The sequence below is a fragment of the Thamnophis sirtalis genome, unplaced genomic scaffold, assembly GCF_051295495.1.
Source record: "Thamnophis sirtalis isolate CommonGarterSnake01/CBP01778 unplaced genomic scaffold, rThaSir2_p1.2 scaffold_1, whole genome shotgun sequence".
NCBI lineage: Eukaryota > Metazoa > Chordata > Lepidosauria > Squamata > Natricidae > Thamnophis > Thamnophis sirtalis.
This window is the reverse complement of record NW_028261381.1, coordinates 63,389,181-63,413,484: the sequence shown is the minus strand read 5'-3', so window position 1 is coordinate 63,413,484 and position 24,304 is coordinate 63,389,181. Positions and strand designations below refer to the sequence as shown.

At 39.4% G+C, this 24,304-nt stretch overlaps 1 protein-coding gene across 8 annotated transcripts in view; it reads left to right on the top strand.

Annotated features, from left to right (window-relative positions):
* The window catches only part of SPTB (spectrin beta, erythrocytic), a 138,647-nt gene that overhangs the window by 109,301 nt on the left and 5,042 nt on the right, over positions 1-24,304 (top strand). For 6 of the 8 annotated variants that reach the window (XM_087713638.1, XM_087713623.1, XM_087713619.1 and 3 more), the window contains 5 exons: positions 1,509-1,593; positions 1,770-1,966; positions 3,451-3,560; positions 4,778-4,853; positions 23,261-23,523. In XM_087713638.1, coding sequence (XP_087569764.1) covers positions 1,509-1,593; positions 1,770-1,966; positions 3,451-3,560; positions 4,778-4,853; positions 23,261-23,523 — 731 coding nt within the window. The other 2 variants (XM_087713648.1, XM_087713645.1) reach the window with 2 other exon arrangements.

The window sequence follows — 24,304 nt, the reverse complement described above, 5'->3', positions numbered from 1 at the left end:
GAGATAATTCTTTCCCCATTCTTGATTCTCAGAATCTTGTAAGAACTTAGTTGTGAATGAAAAGAGAGACGTATATTTATATGTTGAACTGCAAACTAGGGCTTACAAAACTTTTGCTAGACCAATTCTTGAATACAACTCATCAGTCTGGAACCCACACTGAATATCAGACATAAATACAATTGAACAAGTCCAGAGATATTTCATGAGAAGAGTCCTCCGCTCCTCTGCTCGCAATAGATTACTTTATGCCACCAGATTTGAAATTTTGGCGTAAACAACTTAGAACTTTGCTGTCTCCAATCTGACCTAAGTGTAGTACATAAAAGTATATGCTACAGTGTCCTACCAGTCAATGAATATTTCAGCTTCAACCACAACAACACACAAGCTCACAATTGATACAAACGTATGGTAAATCACTCCAAACAGAAAATATAACTTTAGTAACAGAGTTTTCAATGCCTACCTGACAATGTGGCTTCTTCCCCAAACCCCCAAAACTTTAACCTTACTGTTGACCTCACCCCATTCCTAAGAAGTCTTTAAGGGGCGTGCATAAGCACACCAGAGTGCCTACTGTCCCTATCCTAATAGTCCCTTGTATTCGTATTCATTTCATGTATTCATAATCATGTTTATTACATATATTTGTTATCTAATTTCATGCTTGATGAAATAAAATAAATAAATAAAAATGTTGATTTGTTAGTGATAAACACTAAGAAAACTGGTTGAGCTCCAAATTCACCTTAAAGATTAAAAACAACAACAACAAAGAAGAGTCTCCTTCAGTTACCAAAGGTAGCTCTCTTGTGTTTTTGCCTAGTACTCAAACTAATGAGGGAGCAAAATAACAAAATCTACTTTTACACATCAGATTGCCCTCTCTGAAAACGTATCATTTAAAGGACGCAAATAGGCAGGCTTCGCTTATTATGTTATTCTCTCAGCCATCCCTGAGAGTGGAGATAAGCCTGCTTAGTGAGAATGTATTTGGAAGGCATTGAGGAAAGCTTGAACAGATGAAAAAGTTCAGTATTCTTACTTTGTTCTTGACCATTGAAGCTGCACTACTTAAAGAACATAAACAGAGCAGCACACTTTCCAAAAATAGGCTTGCTGCTATGATGCACAGCTTACATCTTAGTTTTATACTTGTATTTTGTTTGTGATTTTGATTGTATTTTATACTTCAATTTAATTGAGAGTATCACATCAATTTAAAGTATAGTTGAAGCATCTCTGGGCACAAAGATTCTACACAATGGTTTCATTATATGACAATTGAATTTGTCTCTGATTTATTGCACACTATCTGGGCACAATCCTCTGCAAAATAACCTATAGTGGTCTTAAAGTGTTTTTATAATATTGTCAGGAATAAACCAAGTGGAGCTTCTTTTTCAGTAGAAAAAGCAAAATGAAATGGGAGCAAATAAGGCAAAAGATAAAAAAAGGCTATTAATACACCAAAAAATGCATGCTTTTCCTCCTTTTCTTTTTAGATAAAAGAGAAGTTGCTACAACTGACAGAAAAGAGGAGGGAGATGATGGAAAAGTGGGATAGACGTTGGGACTGGCTTCGCTTGTGTAAGTACTGCACAAAGTGGCTCATTCTTTGCACTGGCTATAAACTGTTTTGTGCAAATGGAATTATCTCTCTATAGAAATGAATGTCCAGTTCTCCCAATAATTCTAAGTATATAAGAATATATATAATGTTCCTTTTTGGTTGTTTGTTTGCATGTTTGTTTTTCCTACAACAGTGCTAGAGGTGTGTCAGTTTTCCAGAGATGCTTCAGTGGCTGAGGCCTGGCTCGTTGCCCAGGAACCCTACCTGTTTAGTGGTGATTATGGTCAAACTGTGGAAGGTGTAGAGAAGCTGTTGAAAAGGCATGAAGCGTTTGAGAAATCTACAGCAACATGGGAGGAACGTTTTGCTGCATTAGAACGTCTCACAACAGTAAGTCATCTATGAGAGGAAGTTCTCCCTCTATTTTTGGAAATTCTTTGCCTTTGGGATTGTAGGGTGGATCAGAAGAGTTCATGCAACTGCTCTCATTATTCCAGCTTCCTGGAAGTGGCAGAACCGGAAACTCTGGGATAGAATTTTGGGGGATTAATATGAAACTTAACTTGCTTGATGGCACTGATGGGTGCAAAGATATTTTAACCTTAGGGTTAAAGATAGGTAGGGAAAGTGAACTGATATATAAAAGCATGTATCATATTGGAAAGCCATGCCTGGAGTAGAAGGAACTGATAATAGCCCCTCATGTCCTTATCATCTAATCATTGTGTGTTTACAGTATATAACACTTAAAATGATTTGAAAATAAAATAATACAGAAGCTGATATCCAAAAAGATTAATAAAGCATACAATGCATATTAAATATTCCCATAAGTGGTCTGCCAGCCATCCTAGCCCGTGTTTTAAAGACTTTTTGAAGGATGGATGGAATGGATAGATAGGCCAATTGATCTTTGAGCAAATGTCATTCATTTCATCCTCTCATGAAGTGCTGGGGAGGTGATGGGGCTTAGATATGAATGAGTCAGAGATAACCTTGGAGAAACTAAGGAACAAAAGTTATGAAAGTGTGTTTTGAATTCAGGAAACAAAATATTAGCAAGAAATTCAAACTGACCCTACCTTAATTCCTAGGGGCAAAAGAGAGAAAGAAAACACAGACATTCAAGATCCTGTATGAATTCTTGTTGAATCTTTTTCTGACTGGGTTTGCCTCAAAGGGCTAACACAATGTTCCTTCAAATGGTATATCTTGCCCCTTAAAATGGAATCAGTTGCCTCCCTCCTTATCTTTTGGAAACCTGCAAAAGTTTAGTTGTTCCTTTATTAGTATGTTTAGGTGATTGGTATAGATGTATAGATACTTGTTTTGTATTGTAACTGTTATAACTATGTTATAAATTATACTGGCTTTATTATTAGTTTCATAATGATGTTATATTAAAAAACTTGTTAGAAGCCTTGACTAGAGCTAGATAGAAGTAGAGTAAGAAACAAATGACCTTTATAGAAAACACATAATTGAAATAGTGGATTTAACAATAATAATAATTTTTAAAACATAATTTGTCCTTATTTAATAAAATTGATGATAGTCACTATGGAAAATATATAAATAAGGCTCTACAATACAAAGCAAGGAAGTTGATAGGGTCAGATTGAAGGTCAAATATACTATAGCAAAAGTAATAGCACTTAGACTTATATACTGCTTCACAGTGCTTTACAGCCCACTCTAAGCGGTTTACAGAGTCAGCATATTGCCCTCAACAATCTGGGTCCTCACATAGTAATTAAAAGAAAAAGAATGGGCAACAGAGGTGAACACTACATGAAAAATGCTGATTCTCTTAAAGCTGCTATAAGGAGTCTGTATTTGTTTAACCCACTGAAGATAGTTTGTTTTGCACACAGCTTGAACTACTAAGGAAGAGAAAAATTTCAGAGGAGTCTTCACAGCACAAAATAGCTAAGACTACGGACCTGGAATTTGATTTTGAGTTAGAGCCAGAATGTGAGATCAGGTAAGTTTCCTAGAGATGAGTTCAGAGTAATCAGCTGCATTTTCATAATTAGTAATAAGATTTTAAAATTATAGTACACAGTACATTTCTTACAATCCATGCAATATATTTGTTGTCTCCCCCTAGCAAATGTAACCACTCAATATTGTACAGTTGGAGCCATTACTGTTCCCCAAAGTTAAAACATGCTTATAATATATAGATTTTGAAAATACAACAAAATAATTATTTTCAGTCTATCCTTGATTTTTTTTTGTCTAGTCTTAGAAAACAAAACTACAATATGTTTTAAACCATGCTCTAGCCTGATATGCATTCCTTCTCCAAAAAGTATGTTTTGGATAGATAGGAAATCTCTGATCATCTCTATGATAGTGACGGGTTTAAAATGGAAGAAAAGATTATCTCTTCTGTAATTATGAGGATTTTCTTTTCCTAGTGTCCTATAGTTTTTTTAAAAGTAATTATTTGGACAATTGCTCTCTTTTAAAACAAGTTCCACTACTCATTGCATAAAGATATTTTTATATAACTCCTTTTTTTCTTTCAGTAATTTTGCTCATGGTTTTGATTCAGTTCTAGATCTTACATGCAATTATAAATGTTTCTTACATAATTAAAGGTTTATACTCCATAAATCTATTTTACTATAGGTAGTCCTTGACTTATTACCACAACTGAGTCCAAAACTTCCATTACTAAACAAGACAGTTGTTAAGTGAGTTGTGACACTTTTTACAACCTTTTTTACTGCAGTTGTTAAGTGAATCACTGCAGTTGTTAAATGAGTCATGCTGTTAGGTGAACATTCAACTTCCCCCATTGAGTTTTCTTGTTGGAAGCCAGCTGGGAAGGTTACAAATGATGATCACGTGACCCTGGGACAGTGCAACTGTCATAAATACATGCTAGTTGCCAAGTGCTTGAATTTTGATCATGTGACCATGGTGTGTGTGCTGCAATAGATGTAAGTGCAAAAACTGGTCATAAGTCAATTTTTTTCATGCTGTTGTAACTTCAAACGATCACTAAATGAATGATTGTAAGTGGAGAACTACCTGTACGTTAGAATTACAGTATATGGATTTTAAATTATTTTTTATTTATAGCAGGCACCAACATTTTCAACATCAGATGTCATTATGAAAAAAGAAATTAAGTCAATTATACCGTTTCAGTTTTAACATTTACTTAGAATACACTTTTGTTTGCTATAGGCCTGTTGAAAAGGATGGGAAGAAGGAACTAAGCTTAGAAGACGCCCTTTCCCATACTGCAGAAGATTCATCACTGGTCAGTTACCAGTTTTAGTTTATCCTTCCTAGAAAATTCAGCAGTTTAATGAAGCCTTTCATATTTATGTTGTATTGTTTTACCATCTGCACTTTTCAAATGGTGAAATGCCAATGTGTTTCCTGTTTGAGCAAGAATTGATAACTTTAAATGTACTTCACAGTGATATTAATTTATTTGAGGGCAAGTACATATATGAGCAGAAAAATCCAAAGAAGAGGAGAAAAAAGGGACAGCAGAATAATCATTCCCCAGTGTTGTTAGGCTGTTCTTATGCTGATAAGGCACAAGGTATGGGGGGAACTCTTTTCTTCCATTTGGGGAGTAGAAGTTGTTCAGCTTTTAAAATAAAGGTGCTTTTTTAAAAGATTACTCCCAGTGCAGTTTTTCTCCTCTTCCTGAGTATAAGTTAGGAAAATCGGAGGGCTGTGATTTTGAGTCTAGCCTTTAGTTTTGACTTCTGGACTAGATGTGAATGAGTTGTCAAAGCCAGGGAGAAGGTCACCTAGGAGCTGAAAGGCACTGAGGTCCTACTGTGTTTCCCCAAAAACAAGACAGGATCTTATTTTCTTTTGACCCCTGAAATAAGCGCTTGGCCTTATTTTCAGGGAGGTCTTATTATTTTTGAGGTGCAGGAGGCCCCTTAACCTTGGTCTGCGGCCCACGGATCCACTGATCCTGATAGGGTGGAAGTTCTGTCTCTGTTTCTAGCACACTCTTGCCATCGCTGGGCCTGTTGCTATTTTTGTGGCTGCCATTAACAGAAGGGGCGCAGTAGCTAGGGTTTGCGGGAGCGGCCTCTGCAAGGGCATTTTGCATGGAAGGCAGGTGCATATGGGGCACATGGAGCATGTTTCCCCCTCCCCCCCAGGAAATGGTGGGGACTGGTTATGCATGCAGTTAAATATTTTAGGGGAGGGCTTCTTTTCAGGAGAGGGCTTATTTTAGCGCATGCACTCAAAAGCCTGATTGGGCTTATTATCTGGGGAGGTTTTATTTTCAGGAAAACAGGGTACCACTCCATGCCTTGCATCTTCAACAAATGCAGAGTCCACCCAGCAGTAGCAGCGCTAACTGTGTAGTACAGGGGAAGTCCAAAGACAAAGAGGATGGGGGAAAGAAGGAACTACCGCTGTGCTTTGCAACTCCAAGGAGTGCCTGCATTGGCACCTGCCAGCAGCCTTCTTTTCCTACTTTCAATTGTGAGCGAATTGAGCAGAGACCAGACCAGATGGTGCCTTCCAAGACCGTGGCATATTCCCTAGCACCTGCTGCTGGTGGCACTCTTTATGAGCCTTTGTGGCAGGAAAGCAGAAGCTGTTGTATGGCCATTTTCTTTTTTTCCCCATTTACCCTCAGCTAGTAAAGCCCGAAAAGGCTCTACAGTACTTACACACTTCTTCTGCAGCACTGTACAGAAACAGATTCCAAGGTTGGAGATTCCTCTCTGCAAGCACTGCATTATGCTGCACTGCATTATGAGACCTTTCCTAGCTATAGTACTATACTAGACAGCTGCCTTTCCCAACTATTGAATGACAGAACTTTTTACTCATCTGAATTGGCAGAAAAGTCTACCAGCATCATATACAGCTCCCACTGCCACTCTCTGTCCTAATTCTGCTGTTTAAATTTTCAAGTCCATCCAAGATACAAAAGCCTAACAGATTGTATACATCTTGAGGTGCTGCCTTTGGATAGTGACAAAGTGAGGACTAACATTTTATCACATATAGCTGAGAATGATTTAAGACTAGAGTGTCTGGCTGATAGATTGGGGAAAAGATTTAAGACAATTACAAAGAACCCTGTTTATGCAATGGTTAATGGAAGTGGGGAAAGACCCATTGTGCCTGGTATAGTCTAGGGACCATTGAATTTTGTTCCTTAGTCCAAAGGTGATGTGTATTATTATTTTAAAATCTACATATTGTTATCTTTTAAAATCTGAAATGTCATTTATTTAAAATTCTTTAATGTCTGCATTTGCTACCATCCTTTCTGGCTCTTGTGTTGGTACAGTTTTTATATCATTATCTCTTTTGTAATTAGAATCTTCAATAAGACATTGTGTTTTTTATAATAATCATAAGTTTTTATCCTTTGGTCCTTTTCATAAGTTGGGAGGGAAAATTTCATTATTTTTAAGAATTTTTGAGCCAGTGGAAGATTCTGTTAAAGGAAGAGAGAGAGATGTGATTCTTCTGTATACACTCATAGTAAACTTAGGTATTATTGTGGAGATTTCCCCAGGAACATTCCTTCTGGGGGTCCCAGGGAGCTGTTGGGAAGAAAATATAAGTATAGTCTCTCCTTTTCTTCTGTTATCCATAGGTTCAGTTGGAAAGGCACAACTGCATTTAACTGATGTTTGCTGAGAAGCAAACATTTTCTACTGTCCAAGTCAGAACATTTAACATCTACATAAAACCATAAATTACAATATGTATAGAATTAGAGTTCTTGACATATCTTTCAGACTCCTTTGCAGGGGTATTCTGGAGAGTCCTGTTGCATTATCAGCTTTGTATGTCAACATCCTTAACCAACAACTTCAAAGCTATCTGTCACATTTATCTACAGATGTAATATTTGATAGTTATTAGGAAACTTACTCTGGAATTCCTCAGTGTAACTGTCAAAAGAAGAATATATCCTTTCTTAAGTGAATCAGTGATTGCTTTCTTTAGCGTAATTCTACACAGACTTTCCTCTTTGCAGGCCTGATCCTGAGGTGTATATGCAGCCCAAGAAGCCTTGGCTTCCAAGTAATTTCATTTAGCCCAGTTGTATCAAGTGAATGAATGCAGAGATATTCCTCACCTGATCTTCCTGCTGATCCTGTGAATTTTTCTTGTTTCTTTCCCACAGTTTTGAAGGTTTTATGGATCACAAATTGAAACTTTAACTGGAAAATCCCTTGCAACCAGAAGAAGGGGCTTTATTTTTTTATACATTTGGAAAATCATTTGTAAAAAGTCTATAGTGTGTAAGGACTTTGAAACAAATCAAATACCCCATCAAAATATTTTATAATTATTTTTACTTGCTTAATTATTTTTTACTTGCTTTCTCTCCTTTCTAAATTTTATTTTAACAGTCAAGATAGGCTTTTGAGTTCTCAACATGGAAATCTTAAAATAAAAGATACTCAGGAGTTTATAACAAGAGGCATTGTTTTGGAGATACCCTGTTTCTCTGAAAATAATAAGCCCAATCCAGCTTTTGAGCGCATGCGCTAAAATAAGCTCTCCGCCCAAAATAAGCCCTCCCATAAAATATTTAAGAGCAACAGGGCCCCATCATTTCCTGGGGGAGGAAAGGGAGGAACATGCTCCATGTGATCCACATGCACCTGCCATTCACGTGGAATGGCCTCACGGAGACCGTTCCCACAAACCCTAGCTACTGTGCCCTTTCTCTTAGTGGCGGCTGCAAAAAGAGCAGCAGGCCCAGCGACACTAGGGCTTGCAAGAGTGTGCGAGAAATAGAGACATAACTTCCAGCCCTCTTGGGATCAGCTGATCTGTGAGCCGTGGGCTGAGGTTAAGGGGCCTCCTGCATGTAAAAAATAATAAGACTCCCTGAAAATAAATCCAAGGGCTTATTTTGGCGGTCAAAAGAAAATAAATCCTGTCTTATTTTCGGGGAAACATGGTAGTGACTTACTCTTAAGCCAATTATCCAAGTCTGGTATCTTTTTTAAAATCATTTTCCCTAGAAGGCAAGCAGTGGAGATATGGGTCGCAAATATATATAAAGAGAAAGTATATATCCTCATTCTGGAAGTTAAATCTGAATAACCTTGTTACTCAACAAAGAGGGGGGGCTATATTTCAGGGTTTTTGTACCATTGCTTTCTTGCCCACCATTCTGTTCAGGCCTGTCCAAGATAGCCCAGATCTGCTCAAGGCCAAACCAGATGTCTGACTATGAAGTGGAGAATGAAGATTAATTGAGATCATCAGAAAGAACAGGACGTCTGCAGACTTCACAGTTTTTTTTGTCAAATGGAAAATTTGTTTCCCCAGCGACACATATTGGATCAGAGACTGAATGAAGAAAAAAATTATAGAGCACAGTGACATGGCCTGGGAACTGGTAGTTTTATTTCTACCCTATCAGTTAATTATATATCTGATAGCTCCTTCCCTATTTCATACTGAACCATTACAACTAAGACAGTGGTGGGTTTCAAAATTTTTTAGAACCTCTTCTGTAGGTGTGGCCTGCTTTGTGGGAGTGGCTTGCCACCAGGGGTGGGTTTCTCGCCCCGTTCCAACCGATTCGGTTGGAACGGGGCCGGCGGCGTCCTCGTGCACCCGCGCGGCGCACACATGCGTACTAGCGTCTGTGCGATGCTCCAGCTGCTCCTGGAGGATCGCGCAGGCGCTGTATGCGTCCTGCGCATGCGTGGAAGCGCAGAACTCGTCAAAACCGGGTAAGGAGCGTGGGCGGGCGGGTGGGCCAGTCGCCGTTCCCGGAAGTTACTTACTTCCAGGTTCGCCGACCAACCGGTTCGCAGGGACCGCCGTGAGCCGGTTGAAACCCACCCCTGCTTGCCACCCATGGGACCAGGTGGCCATGGCTTGCCACCAATGTGACTGGATGGGCGTGGCCAACTTGTAAAATGTGGTGAAACTCACTTAACAACACTCTTGCTTAGCAACCAAAATGTTGGCTCAGAAACTCTGGCATTTGAAGCACGCAAGTCTTAAAGCTGTCAAGTTACAAGACCTTTGCACCCCTAAACCTTTAGGAAAAAAACCCCAGGGGTGTTCAAACTTGACAGCTTTAAGACTTGTGGACTTCAGCTCCCAAAATTCCTCCTCCAGTCATGTTGGCTCAGGAACTCTGGCATTGAAGTATGCAAGTCTTAAAGCTATCAAGTTACATGACCCTTGCACCCCTAACCTTTTAGAAAAAAAACCCCAGGGGTGTTCAAACTTGACAGTTTTAAAATTTGTGGACTTCAACTCCCAGAATTCTTTCTCTTGCTCTTCATCTTGATGATGGGCCGGGGGAGGGAGCTGGAACTGGTTCTAAACGGCACTGTAGGTTTGTGGAACCTCTTCTATAGAAGAGGTTAGAACTGGCAGGAACCCACTCCTGAACTAAGATGAGTGGGAGGTTGCCAGAATCCATCACAGCAAAACTTAAAGGATGTGTTCCTGGAAAGGGAAATATTAGATCATGCCAATACTCATCATGTCTGTTGCGTTGTTGCATGAAAAAAAAAGTAGCTGTTCTTGTGGGAAAGAAAAAATTAACAAATTCTGTGATTTCCCTTTCCTATAGCAATAGCAATAGCAATAGCAGATTTTTATATACCGCTTCATAGGGCTTTCAGCCCTCTCTAAGCGGTTTACAGAGTCAGCATATTGCCCCCAACAACAATCCGGGTCCTCATTTTACCCACCTCGGAAGGATGGAAGGCTGAGTCAACCCTGAGCTGGTGAGATTTGAACCGCTGAACTGCTGATCTAGCAGTCAGCTGAAGTGGCCTGCAGTACTGCACTCTACCCACTGCGCCACCTCGACTCTCTTTCCTATAATAGTTTGTGCAACATAGTAGTAGACAAAGGTCAGCAACAGGTTAAATTGAAAAAATTAAGAGCATGATTGATCATTTCATCTTCTGGTCAGTGCTCCCATACATCTCAGTGAATTGTACAAATCTTATTTTGAGTGTTTAAAACAAAAAAATAACAAGTATGTTTGAAAAATACTTATTATTTGAAAGGAACTTTTATTTTAAATCAGAACCATCAAGAGGAAAATGATTTGGGCCAAAAATAATTGGAAAGAAACTATTATAACTGGCTTGGGAAGTTCTAGAGATGGTGCTCAAATTAGTTCAGTAATCTATTTGCATGATACACTATTTGGATTGTCCTCTGTGAAACCTACATTCCAAAAATTATTTATATATGTAAATATATGCATATAAAGGTGTCTATACAAACTTCACACAATTGTAAGTTTTGTAGGACTACTGTGTCTCTTGAAAATACAGTGGAATAATTTGTTGGTAAGAATAGCATCCTTACATCTCCAGAAAAAAACAGAATTTATTCTGTAAATGGAAGAGGAAAAGAAATTCAGAGGATAGAATTCATAGCTAATGCCCTTTCCTCACTAAGGATGTGCATTAGCCAATTATCAATGAGGCCATATAAAATCTGTCTTCATTACTGTTGACACAAAGATGGTTGGGTGACACTTTAAGATGCTATTTAAGATACCCTTCAAGAGCAATCTCATATAGAACAGGTTATAATACTCCAGGAGGTGACTAGAGCATGACTGTCAGCAGAACCCTCCAAGCCAAGAACCAGCACAATTGATGCACAACCTGAAGCTGTGCGAAGAAATTCCTAGTTTCCACTGCCACTGTAGGTGGTTAATGCACAACCCTGAGGACCTCGCCCACCTCCTTGAGTTCGACAAGTTCGAACATTCTCCAGATAACCAGGCAAGTCTTCCCCACCCCTCCACCAGGCATCTCCTTCGGACCTATAACAAGGCCATGTCCAACTCCCGAGTGAATCCAAGCAACTTTGACAGATGCTAAATAGATTCTTCCACATGCCTCTGTAAGAGGTTCTCTGAGCCCCCCACCCCACCCGAGAGGCCTCATGCTACTCTAAACAAGGACACAGGATTACTATCTGTTAATGAAATAAGGGCAGAGTTGTACAGATAATCCTCGACTTACAGCAGAGGTGGGTTCCTACCGGTTCGGACCGGTTCAGGAGAACCGGTAGTGCTTTGGCGGCCTGGTTGCTGGAACCAGCAGCGACCCAGGCTTACCATGATCCTGAACTGGTTCTCTGGGCAGTGCCGTAGCTGCTGCCATTTTATTTTTTTCCTTCTGCTCATGCACAGAGCAATTTTTATTGCACTGCGCATGTGTGCACCGCGCGGCCACGAGCGAACCAGCAGTAGTGACTGCTGGAACCACCCCTGACTTACAACCACAATTGGGCCCCAAATTTCCATTATTAAATGAGATATTTGTTAAGTGAGTTTTGCCCCATTTTACGACCTTTCTTATCACAGTTGTTAAGTGAATCCTTGCAGTTGATAAATTAGTGACCTGATTGTTAAGTGAATTTGGCTTCCCCATTGACTTTGATTGTCAGAAGGTTGCAAAAAGGGATCACATGACCCCGAGGGCATTGCAACCGTCATAAATATGAAGCAGTTGCCAAGCATCTGAATTTTGATCACATGATCATGGGGATGCTGCAAAGGTTGTAACTGTGAAAAATGGTTATAAGTCACATGCAATTGTAACGTTGAACGGTAACTAGATGAACTGTTCTAAGTCGAGGTCTACCCGTACTGGGGCTTTGCTGCCCTTAACTACCATGAGGTAGGCCTTTATAGTAGCTGTAACCCCCTTTGGTGGAGTTCATCCCTTGCTGAGTACCAGCAACACTCTAAATATCTCCTCTCATTTCATCTCCCTCAATTCATCCATAAGCCATGGGGAGTGAAGGGTTCTATGAGAGGGGAGAGGTTGCGTGAGTGTGATTCAATCCAAAGCCTTTTTCGCTCCTTTATTGTGTGGTGGCCAAGGCCCCAGACTGTGCACTCATATACCTTGGCATTCACAGAACCCTTCCACTTCTGCTCCCACCAACTGGAAGGGGGTTTCCTTCTCATTCACCGCCACCCCAGTTCCTACTCTGGGTTCACACCGGAAGAAGAAAGCAATTCTCCATTCATAATGGGAAACTCAGTCTAGCACTTGGTACGTAGCCAACAGATTGCAGCGGAATCTTCATTCTTCCTCAAGGCTACCAGCAGGGAAGCAAAGGGCCTCCTCAGGGAAGGGGTTTCACATCAGCCAGTCACTCTACCACAACCCCTATACACACCCAGCCACCACTCACAGATCCAATTGGTGTCTAGCACAGAGCAGAAGATTCAGAAAGAAAGCAAAAAACAGACTACACCATGCAATCATGAAAATAACCTCAGTTGTCTCCCATTGTCTTCACCATCATGTTAAATATTGCATTCCTGACATGATCCAAAATTCCAGATACTTCTTCTGCTGCTTAGCCGCAAACATCATGGGGTCCAGGAGGCTCATTCATAGGAAAACCTAGCAAATCCTACCTTTGTCTTGATTGGTATATCCATTTGGCCTTCTACTGGAGATATCTCAAATCTCTGGAGTTCTTCTGTCTCAAATCTAAGACTCTGCACATGTATTTTGGGACTTCTTCTATTAGCAATCCTGACAATGTACTTTGTATACTTGTCATAGATATAGTCAATGGAGGAGTTCTACAGCAGATAAATTAACTTTTTTAGTATGAGGGGGAGCATCACAGCTCAGATGTATCAAATAAGCAGAAATTTTCTGACACAGAGAGCAATCGACCAATGGAACTACTTGCTTTTGGAAGTTGTGAGAACTCATCACTAGAGGCTTTCAAGGGGAGATTGGATGGGCATTTGTCGGAGATGGTGTAAGGTCTCCTGCTTGGGCAGGGGGTTGAACTAGATGACCAACAAGGTCCCTTCCAACTCTGTTCTAAGTTCAAAATTATACTGGCAAAAATTCCACATGCACCACCAACAAAATGCAAGTAATAAATTTTACATTGTTTTTCAAAGTCACAGTTGATACTTCTGAAGACATTATTTAGCCATGAAGATCTTCATCTTGTATTTATGAGGGCACACACTTCATCTACGTTCTATATTTCCTCTAAGACAATGGTGTGTCTGAGTATTTTATAACTCTTTGCATTCATATTTCCACTGAGAAGCACAGGTCATTTCTTTTTGAGGAATAACCTATTATACACTGGATACTCCCAGGCTGAAGGTTCCAAGTGCAATCAATCAAAAATAAAAAATCCAGCAATTTCATTTTTCCCCTTTTTAATAGATTCCCTCTATCATGTTGAAAAGCATCAGCATCAGCAATGGACAAAAACTGGAGGTTTCCGAATAGAAGATGGTGACTGCATTGCTGTAAAATTCTGTGAATCTGACAAAGGATGAAAAAATAATCAAAGCTTCAGGGGTTGGCCTTACTTTCCCATAATAGTGTGATCATTGATACATTTTCTTCATTATCTATGCAAGATACACAACCATCAACTACACCAGCAACTCACCCACAACAAGTTTTGTCGCCTTTTTCTGGACTTTGCTAACTTTTGATACCTTTGAAACATTCAACAAATTTCATAAACTTTAGCAAAAGTTGTATGCCTTCTGTTAAGCCAAGGAGTGGTCTGCATGCATTTCCCATTGCTCCCATTGATGTCCTATCACCAATTTAAAAGGCAAATTATAAAGCTTCATAAAAAATGGAATTAGAGTAAGACAAAACTAAAATAGGTTAAAGGCTTGGTAAAAAAAAGATACATTTTTATTATTTTTCTAAACACCAGGACAGTGGAAACTAAGTGCACTTCTTTAGCTTGGGGTCACACAGAGAAGATATATTCCCATAAATTAGATGTGGGACATCTTCAAAAAGGCCTGCTTGCTGATCTAATTAAGTGAACAGGTTAATAGCAGGGGAAATAGTTCCTCTGAAAGTCAAGTCTACACCATTTATAGCTTTAAAGTTCAAACCAGGACCTAAATTATGTCTAATAAGCAATTGACAGCTACTGCAGATGTTTCAAAACAGGCATTATATGGCCCATACCCTGAACCCAGATGTCTACATTTTACACCAGTCGGATGTACAGTATGTTGCACTGGTGAAGAGGGCATGGATAAACAGTGCAAAATGATAACTGGCTCTAGAATAAACACAGCTGGCATACACTAATCATTCTTGTGCAAATGTACTTCTTGCCATCACCTGCAAATCTAATGATGGCTGGGAATCAAGAAATACTCCCAAGCTCCACACCTGCTCTTTTGAAGAAATGACAACCTACCAAAAACAGATTCACCTCAGTCTCCAAGTCTAATTTCCTTTTCCCAGCCAACCACCAACCTGCCCTTGCTTACCTGCACTTCAACCAGTTGCAATCTCCCATCATGCCTCTCCACAACAGATTGTACTTTTATAATATTTGCTCCAAGAACATCTTCTATTCCCCATTGTCCCCATCTCATAATACCACGTAATAATTTAGTAAGTCCTGCAGACAATACATCACAACTGATCCACCCTATTGGAATACCAGCTCTACCGCAATACTTGGATAAGAAAACAACAGACCAGAATGGGACAACTCGCTGCAGCCAGTTCGCCATAGACAACTCACCGTGGGGCAACTCACCGAGGGACAATTCAACAATTCAATTTAATTATTTAAAATAGTTAAAAATATTTTAATTTTTGTCATTCACATTTCATTTTGGCGTTCTTTCTTTAATGATTCTATTACAGTATTTCTTCAATATTAATGTAACTCTTGTCTCACGGCGAGTTGTCCTGTGGCAAGTTGGGTGTGGTGAGTTGTCGTAGACTTACAACAAAGTGGGTCATCTCTTCACTCCTGGGCAGTATCCCTTTTACACTTGGGAAGCAAATCATATCATCTTTAAGCAGAGGCATTCCACCTGGGCAAACCTTTATCAGTCTGTTCCTGTAAAGGGCAGGGACAGCTTTTGTCTATGTAGCTCTTTGTTCAGTGGGTGCTGATGTAGCTTCTGGAAACTGGGAATGTTGCTTAATCCTCTGTAAGCTTTTATGCTTCTCACTGCTAATTCTGCTCACTGTTAACTTTCCCTACTTATTTCTTCTTCCTTAGTCATTTAATGCTCTTTTACATAACTTGCTTATGAAATCCTGGGATTTTTCTTTGCATTTCTTAAAATCTCCAGCTATATCCTGCTCTGCTCAGCCCTTCAGAGTAACATTTGTTTGTCCATTTTTCTTTTTTTACTTAGTTCACCAGAGTGTCTTTAACAGACATCTAGAAGGCTGTACTTCTAAGGCATCCTCTCTTTATCCATGTATGAGTTCTTCCTGTCTATCTCCTCCTTTCTGCAGGATACTCTTAAGTTTCAAAAATCTTGAACCTTCTTCTAGTTCCATCTTGCTAGGTTTTTTTGGGCCTGTCTTGAACTTTTTTCTAAAAAAGCTAATCTTCTGTGTTGTCCATTTGAATGATTTCTTCTGTCCATTTGAATTACAGTTCTATCTCTTCTATAACATTTCTTATTCTGAGACATCTTAAATTACACCTATTTGTGAAATTACCAATCCCATCAAATACTTTCTGTGGTTTTTATCTTGCTCTGCTTCCAACCAGACAATGCTATCGTTGTTAACGTGGTTACCAGAAATGGCATTTGTAGAAATTACATTTCTTTTACCTACAGTTTTTACCTGCAGTACATTAGAATTTCTGCAAATCACAAAAAGAGCAACAAGTGTAAGCCATTTTCTACATGCTGTAAAGTTAATCACAAATATACATACATACATACATACAATACATAATGAAGTTTGGTCAAGCCATGGTTTTCCTAGTTCATTGCTGTGCTCCCAAGATAACTAGTTGTAACAAGAAAACCAGAGGCGCAAATGAGTTAGCTAGAATGGTAAATATAAAGGTTTCCCTGTCCAGTCATGTTCAACTCTAGAGCATGGTGCTCATTTCCGTTTCTTAGCTGAGGGGGCCAGCGTTGTACGGAAACATTTTCTGTGGTCATGTGGCCAGCATGGTTATATGCCAAAGACACACGGAAATGTGGTTATCTTCCCACCAAAGTGGTACCTGTTAATCACACATTTACATGCTTTCAAACTAATAGATGGGTAGGAGCTTGGACAGGAACAGGAGCTCACCCCATTGTAATGAATTTCTCCCTGCACAATAAAAAGACACATCTATCTTGTTAAATTGAGTCCAAAGCAAGATGTGATTTCCTTTAGGGAAATTCTCTGAGAGTCATATTGATTGTGGCAGAATACAAATCCAATAAATAAATAAAACTGACCATTTTCTTTGGCACAACACAAAAGCCCATTTTGACTTGTGGAGTCTATTTGCTGGATCTGGAAGAGAAACTGTTGAGCACATTATCCTTGACCCTAATCTCTCTTAATGCACTACTTTGTTTGATGTTATCCTTAAATATTATTAGGCCCATATAATTCTTCCATGCCATAACATTAAAAGACAAATGAAATCCAGTCAGGACAGAAATTAAACAGTCACCTAAAAGCAGCTCAGGCTGCCACAATGCCACAATGTTTTATAAGTATCACAAATATAATAAACATAGCAGCAGAAATATAAAGAAGATTAAAAACATCAGGCACTACCTATCTACTGCTAGAAGAATAATGAGGACAGCATTAGGAGATGTTTCTAAGAGGATATTCCATAGCCAGTGTGGGCTATGTGGGGGAGACAGACAGCAATGGAAAGGATCGCTAAGCATCGATCTGCTGCATATTATATGTGCAATATAAATAGGCAAGTTCTATAACTCTGTATAGTATGTGCTCACCTGAACACAAGTCCTATTGAATGTAATGAGGCTTATTTTATATGAATATTATACTCGCAAATCAGCAGTAAAAAGCAGGATCAAGATTGGCTCTGAGTCTTGTTGAGCACTTTTTCTTATGAAGAGATGAAATCAGTGGTGGGATTCAAAAACTTTTACTACCACTTCTGTGGGTGTGGCTTGGTGGGCATGGCATGGCTTGGTGGGCGTAGCTTGGTAGACATAGCAGGGGAAGGATACTGTAAAATCTGGTCAGAACCTGCTGAATATCACCTCTGGATGAAATGCATGCCTTGATTCATAATCTCACTATGGCTTTGTATATAATGCGCGCATTGTGGGTTTAACAAACTGATTGCATGAAGATGCATTTCCCTTTCCTATTTTTCATTAAATAATTTCCAAATATGCATCTGAGATGATCCTATCCAAGCTTAGCAGAAGTGAGTTGTTCTCGGTTCTGCCCGAATCAGGTGAACCGGTAGTAGCGGTGGTGAGAGACTCCACCCACCCGCCCACCCGCAACCGCATGCAGGAGCATGCCCAAACCAGTAGTAAAAAAATTGGCAACCCATCGCTAAAGCTTAGGCTCTTTGGGCATTATAGCAATGTAAGATTTATGTATATTAACTGCCCCTCTGCAATATCAATCTTTCCTCTTCAATCTCTAATGTCCCAATTTTAAATAATTTTTTTAAATAATTTTAAAAAGTATTTAAAATATTACAATTACATTTTCTTGGGGGGAAATCCCATAGTGGTTAATAATGTTTTTGTATACTAATTATATACTATATGCAAAACTATATACTTTAAAAAAGAACATAGAACTACTGCATAATTACCAGCGATTATATGTTTTATAGTAGAAAAGCCTAATCTATATAAATAAAAATGTAATGGTTGTTTGTTCAAAATTGCTAATCTCCGAAAGTTCTTCACTGATTGCTTTGAAATTTTGACATAACGTTGCATTCGAATACGTGAATGTTTTTATATACGTATATTACATAGATGTCATGTAATATACTATTACATAGTAAAACATTATTTTCTGTAAAAACATGCTTTTTTGAAAACCAACGCCATCTGGTGGACGTAAAAGCAACACACGCTATACTAAACATTTCATGATTCCATTTCAATGTTTCCAGCGCCATCTGGTGGACGTAAAAGCAACACACGCTATACTAAATATTTCATGATTCCATTTCAGTGTTTCCGATTGCATTGTTATATTGAATTTTCATAGATCTCAATTTATTTTCAATTTGATTTAATTATTTTGTGTGACATTGTGTTGTGTCGTTTACCATAGCGTTCATTTAGTGAGTATAGTATATTCGGAACAGTTTGGCCTCTCTCCAGCTTTGTCACGACAGTTCCTTTATATGTGTGGCTGGGCTGCGGCCGCACCCTTTCCCCTTTCCACTCTCCAGAGGAGACAGAAGCAGAGTGTCTCCTCAGCCCAGCTGGCCACGCGCGCTCTCCACTCCCCCTCACAGCAAGCCAGCTACGGCTTCACCAAGGCGGCTCCGACGGGGCAGCGGTGTCAGCCTGAGGTGCAGCGGGGCTGGGGCAGCCCCTGGGTGTCCCGTGAGGCGGCACACCAAGGACTTCTCCTCCTCCAAGATCCTGGACATCTCACTCTCCTGGGCCACTGACTTGGGGGAGCCCGAGCGCAGCTCCTCCAAGGAGATGCTCAACAACTTCCACGAGGCTGACAGCCCCGGCGCCGTCTCCCCCAACCAGCCTCGCCGGGCCCAGCAGCCCCGAGTCCTGACCAATGGCAGCACCCACCAGCCGCCCCACTATGCCCAGACTGGGCCACAGCAATGCGTGGCCGGGAACAGCTAGTTTAAAATAAAGGAAAATGGATTCAAAAAAAGTAAACAAAACTAAGAAGGAAGAATAATAACAAAAATAGCAGATCTTTCAGTTATATTACTTTTTTCAGTATCATCCTAAATGATTCAGTTCTTAACAATGAACTGAAGCTAGACTATATGGAATTGTATTATCTGGTTTTCCTCTCTTTTAAAATAGAAATAATCCAAAAATGGAGTTGATCCATTTCATTAGGTTAGCTTTTAGCCTCTAGCACATTGTTCCAGGAATATACCGTACAATATAATTCATCCTTTTCCGAACAGCCTGTTATATAAATTTGAATAAATAAACAAATATCTTAGAGTTCTTTACAAATTGAGACATTCCAAATTTGGGGAATATAATTTAACAAATCTAGAATGAGATTTCTGAATGAAGAAAGAAAAGATTGAACATTGTATCTGGGAGGCAAGTAGAAGAAATTTTGGCCCTGCTAGAGCTGCATTCTGTACTCTAGTGGGAAACTGTGCACCTTGAACTGTCAGTTATTCCCCATCTTTGACACAAAGATTTGATATAAGTAGAATTCAGTGTTATAAGCGTCAATAGAAATTTCTTTTTTTAACTTGTCTATATCTATTTAAGAGATTTGTTTATTTTTTAATCTAGCATAATGCTCTCATAGTAGTTTCCAATGCAATAAGTTTAAAGCAAACTATAACGCAAACACCCCACAACTTACACTAGATATCAGCACTAGAATTTGTATTTTGCATCAATATAATTGTCATACTATCTGCAAATGATCCAGAAAATTGTTGGGTAAAGCTGGTATGAAAGTTTTTTTTCATAAAGATCTTGCAATACTGCTGTCCTAGTAGCATTTCTAGGGAAGGGGGAGACTATCAAATCAACATGTTGTAGACATGTTGACTGACATTGATCCAATGCTGCTTAATACATTTCCTGTTAATGTTTGATAGAAAGAAAGATAGGATATAAACATTTCCTTTCCACTTATTTTTAATTCATGCATTGTTACTTGTAGAGAAATACAAAACATGACATAATTCTTTTACCAACAGAAGATGAGATAGTGAAGGACATGGTTACAAGCTAGAAACAATTAATTGAACTATAGTAAACCATAATTTACCTATGCAGGTAGCCCTCAACTTACAATCATTCATTTAGCTACTCTTCAGTTACAACGCATTGAAAAAAAATACTTAAGACCAGTCCTCACACTTAAGACCATTGCAACTTCCTCACAGTCATGTGATCAAAATTTGGGCATTTGGAAAGTGATGTGTTGGTGGTTATGATCGCTGCAACCTCTGGGGGTCATGTGATCGCCATTTGCAACCTTTCCAGATGGCTTCCAACAAGCAGAGTCAATGAGGGAAGCCAGATTCACATTGCAACCTCATGATTCACTTAATAACTGCAGTGATTCACATAAAAACCGTAGAAAAAAACATAAAACCAGGCACGACTTACTTAGCAATCAACTTACTGTACCAATGGAAATGCTGGCTCCATTTATAGTTATAAGTCAAGGACTACCTTTATTTAGGTGCACATAATTCCTACCCGCTAGCTCATGGTTTAGTGCATTAATCCAGTTGCCTGGGCTTCACCAACATTGTGAATCATAATTTATCATAATTTACCTATACTTGCAGGGTACATTGAACTTGAACTAGTTCACCATATTTTAGCTTGGTGATATGGATGTTCCCTACCATTGTCTTCACTAAAACATCTTAACCAATCGCACATAGAGCACATTCTGGGCCATCTTGTTTCTAAACAAGAATTCTTTCTTTTTTTTGCTAGATATGATACCTATTTTGTCCCAGCATTACCATGAGTTTAGGAAGCCAAATGTTTGAAATAGCCATTTCCACTGGTATTATATAGGCTTTGTAGAAGAGCTATCTTAGAACAAGTGCAATTTAGGATCAAAAGAGCTGCATTTCTGAGACCTATAATTAACCTCTAGTCAGAAAAAAAAATGTGTGGTACAGATTACAATATAGGTAGTGCAATAACATGATGGCACCTTCAAAGTAACCAGTGTAGAGAATTAGCATTAGAAGGGCTCTCAACTAAATTTTATTCAGTTTTTATGTGCAGGATTTTTTCCCTTCACTCAAGAGATAGCAGTCTAGTGTTATTTAATAGAATGTTATCTTTCAGAATATAAACTGTATTTATCTGAGAGGAAAATGACCATGAATTTAAGATGATTTCTTCTGAAAAGGGAGGGCAGACAAAAGAAAAATATAAACACAGAAAGAAATTCTTGCAATGCCCAGTTTCCTCGTTTTGTCAATCTAGGGTTGCAAACTGTGCATTAAACCACTACCGGAAATCCTCCTTTCTGAATGTGTGCATATTACATACCTATATGTACATAGATACAAACTGTGTGTGTGCGTACACCCTGGGAAAAATACCAGTCCAAGATTTATAAAAAGTATTAAATGTATTAGATTAATTGCCAATAAAATAAGGCACCACATTCACTGGTCAGCTAGCTGCACATAGGGCACTCTTTCATATAAACAAGCCACTTTTTGTTTTCACGCACAAACACTCAAATGTACAAAGATATGCCTCTACCCTTCCAGCAGAAGAAAACAAAACCCCCACAGAAAGCTGATGGAGACATGAGCAGCAGATCACCTGATTAGGCACCTCCTAGTTGGCAGCTAATCTTAAAGCTAATCTGCAAGGCTGCCACATTTAAGAGCAATTAATCTCTACATCCATGGCTCCAGAGGTGGGTTGCTGTCGGTTCGGTAGAACCAGTAGTGAAATTCAGGCCTGGGTCGCAGAACCGGAAGCGAGCCAAGCCTTCCACGCCCCTGAACTGATTCCCTTGCTGCTGCTTGGCTGCCGCCATTTTGGATTTTAGTGACTGCACGTGCGCAGTTTACTGGAAATTGTTCTGGGCATGCGTGCAGAACAATTTACATTGAATAGTGCATGTGCACGCAGCACGCATCTGGCGCGTGGGTTGTGAACCGGCAGTAACGCCGGCAGTAACCCACCCCTGCATGACTCCAATATAAAGATGCTGTAACCCCCTCAAATTCATTGGAAACAGATTGGAATGAGGAAAAAAAAGCATTCATAATCTTTTGTAACATTGCATGAAGATACACTCCAGAAAAACTTACCAAAAAACTGGGGAGGGGGGTGGAGCACGGAGAATGAAGCCATTCTCTCGATGTAGGTTTGTGTGAGCTGCAAAGGTCTACAGGAGATGGCTCTCCTGCTTTAGCATGCATGAGTTTGTTTCAGATGAGTTAATCATGAAGAAGGTCACCAAAAGTTGACTGCAGGGAGCTGCTATGAATATTTTCCTCTTCCATAGGGGAAAAACACGCACAAAAAATGACAATAGAGCATTGTATCTTGGACACAAGGAGAAAAGATAGGCTGCACCAACCTGAAGTGACTAATAAGTACCAGTCGTTCCCATCCTAGGGTATACCTGATTGATCCAATTTTATAAATCTTCAAGCTATTGGAGTTTACTGATGGCTTCTTTCACTCAGGAGCAAGAATGAGATGAAGACAGTGTCATGGGGATATAGGACTATACCTAAGCAACCTCTTTCTTCTGCTATGGTATTTAAGATGCAAAAGGGGACTCAGTCACAGAGCAACAATGCTGCTATATAGTGGAACTACAAGCTTGTCTCCTCTCTTATAGGAAGATTCCTCATGCTACTCAAGGGTTATCAGAAAGAATCAGGATGATTTCATAACATCTGAAAAAATGCTTTGGGAACGGAGTATATTTTAAGTGCTTCTACCCTGATTTAAAATCCAGCACATTACAAGCCAGTATCCTAAGGAGAGAGTAATCCTGAACAATTATCATATTTGGACTAATATTCCATATGAGTCGGTTTCAGGCAAAGGAGGGCATTTTCTGAAATATACTCATTGTTTGTTCTTTGAGATAAGTGTACAATCATAACAGCCTATTTGGGATAATGTGAAGAATTAGGTTCTTCAGGGGAATGGCATGGGCCATCCTTAACCCCTAATCCCAGCATTGCTCCTGGTTTTACTTCAGCTTTCTCTCATATTCATGTTTACAGCAGGCGCAAGATGATGAAACAGGTCGTGATATAGCACCAGAAGAGCTGCCTGAAGACAAACTGCCTGAGACAGAGATCAATGTGGACACTGAAGAAATGTCCACAAAGGAATCTCTTTTTAAAGTGGTCCAGACCCCTGTGAGTGAAATTGATGAGACAGCAACCCTCCCAGCACAGATGGATAAATCTCACAGTGTACAACTTGAAGGTTACTTGGGGAGGAAGCATGACCTAGAGGCACCTAACAAGAGGGCTTCCAACAGGTACATACAATTGTTGTCCAGCTTCTGATCTGTTTTCAAGTCCCATGTTGGAAGAATTTCTCTCTCTCCCTCTCTCTCTCCCTCTCTCTCTCCCTCCCTCCCTCCCTCCCTCTCTCTGTTTTACAATGTAGCGAAAAGAGTAGGATATGCATGGGATTTTCCTCAGTATGAGTTTGTGGATAAAGGCAGCTGCACTAAAGAAGCTTAGTGATGCCACAATTCCTGAAGTCACAGTTGCCAACCAGAAAGGCAAGATATTGGCAGCTTTGCTTGGGGAAGCTGAGGTAGCTCCCACCATTCTCCTAAACCTATGCAAACATTTAGACTTACCAAGTGAAAATGCTGCTGCGTTGTAGTTGAGAGATGACCATGAAGGATCAGAAAATGCCATTGCATTTTTGCTATGTCATCAGAAAGTAAAGACCAGGCTGTAATTTTTTTTAAAAAAATTTAAACCTGCTAAGCATATTAACCTCATCAAAATATTCTGAAAGCCAAAGGCTACATGGCCACTTAGATTCAACTTCACCAGCCCCATTAACTGCCTTACAAAGGTTATTGATATTAGAGTATTGATCTACCTAAACCTCTAAATGGGGCAATTTATATCATGGAATCTTTCTATTGTTCTGTCATGGCTTTTGTTTTCCTTCTGCTCCACTATGCTTTTAAATCCCTTCTGCCAGGGTTTGTTTATTTTTCAACAGAGATATAGAATGTTTAACTACATATATTTATCTTCCTTTCTTCAAACTTAAATACTGTATGCAATAATGTGTTT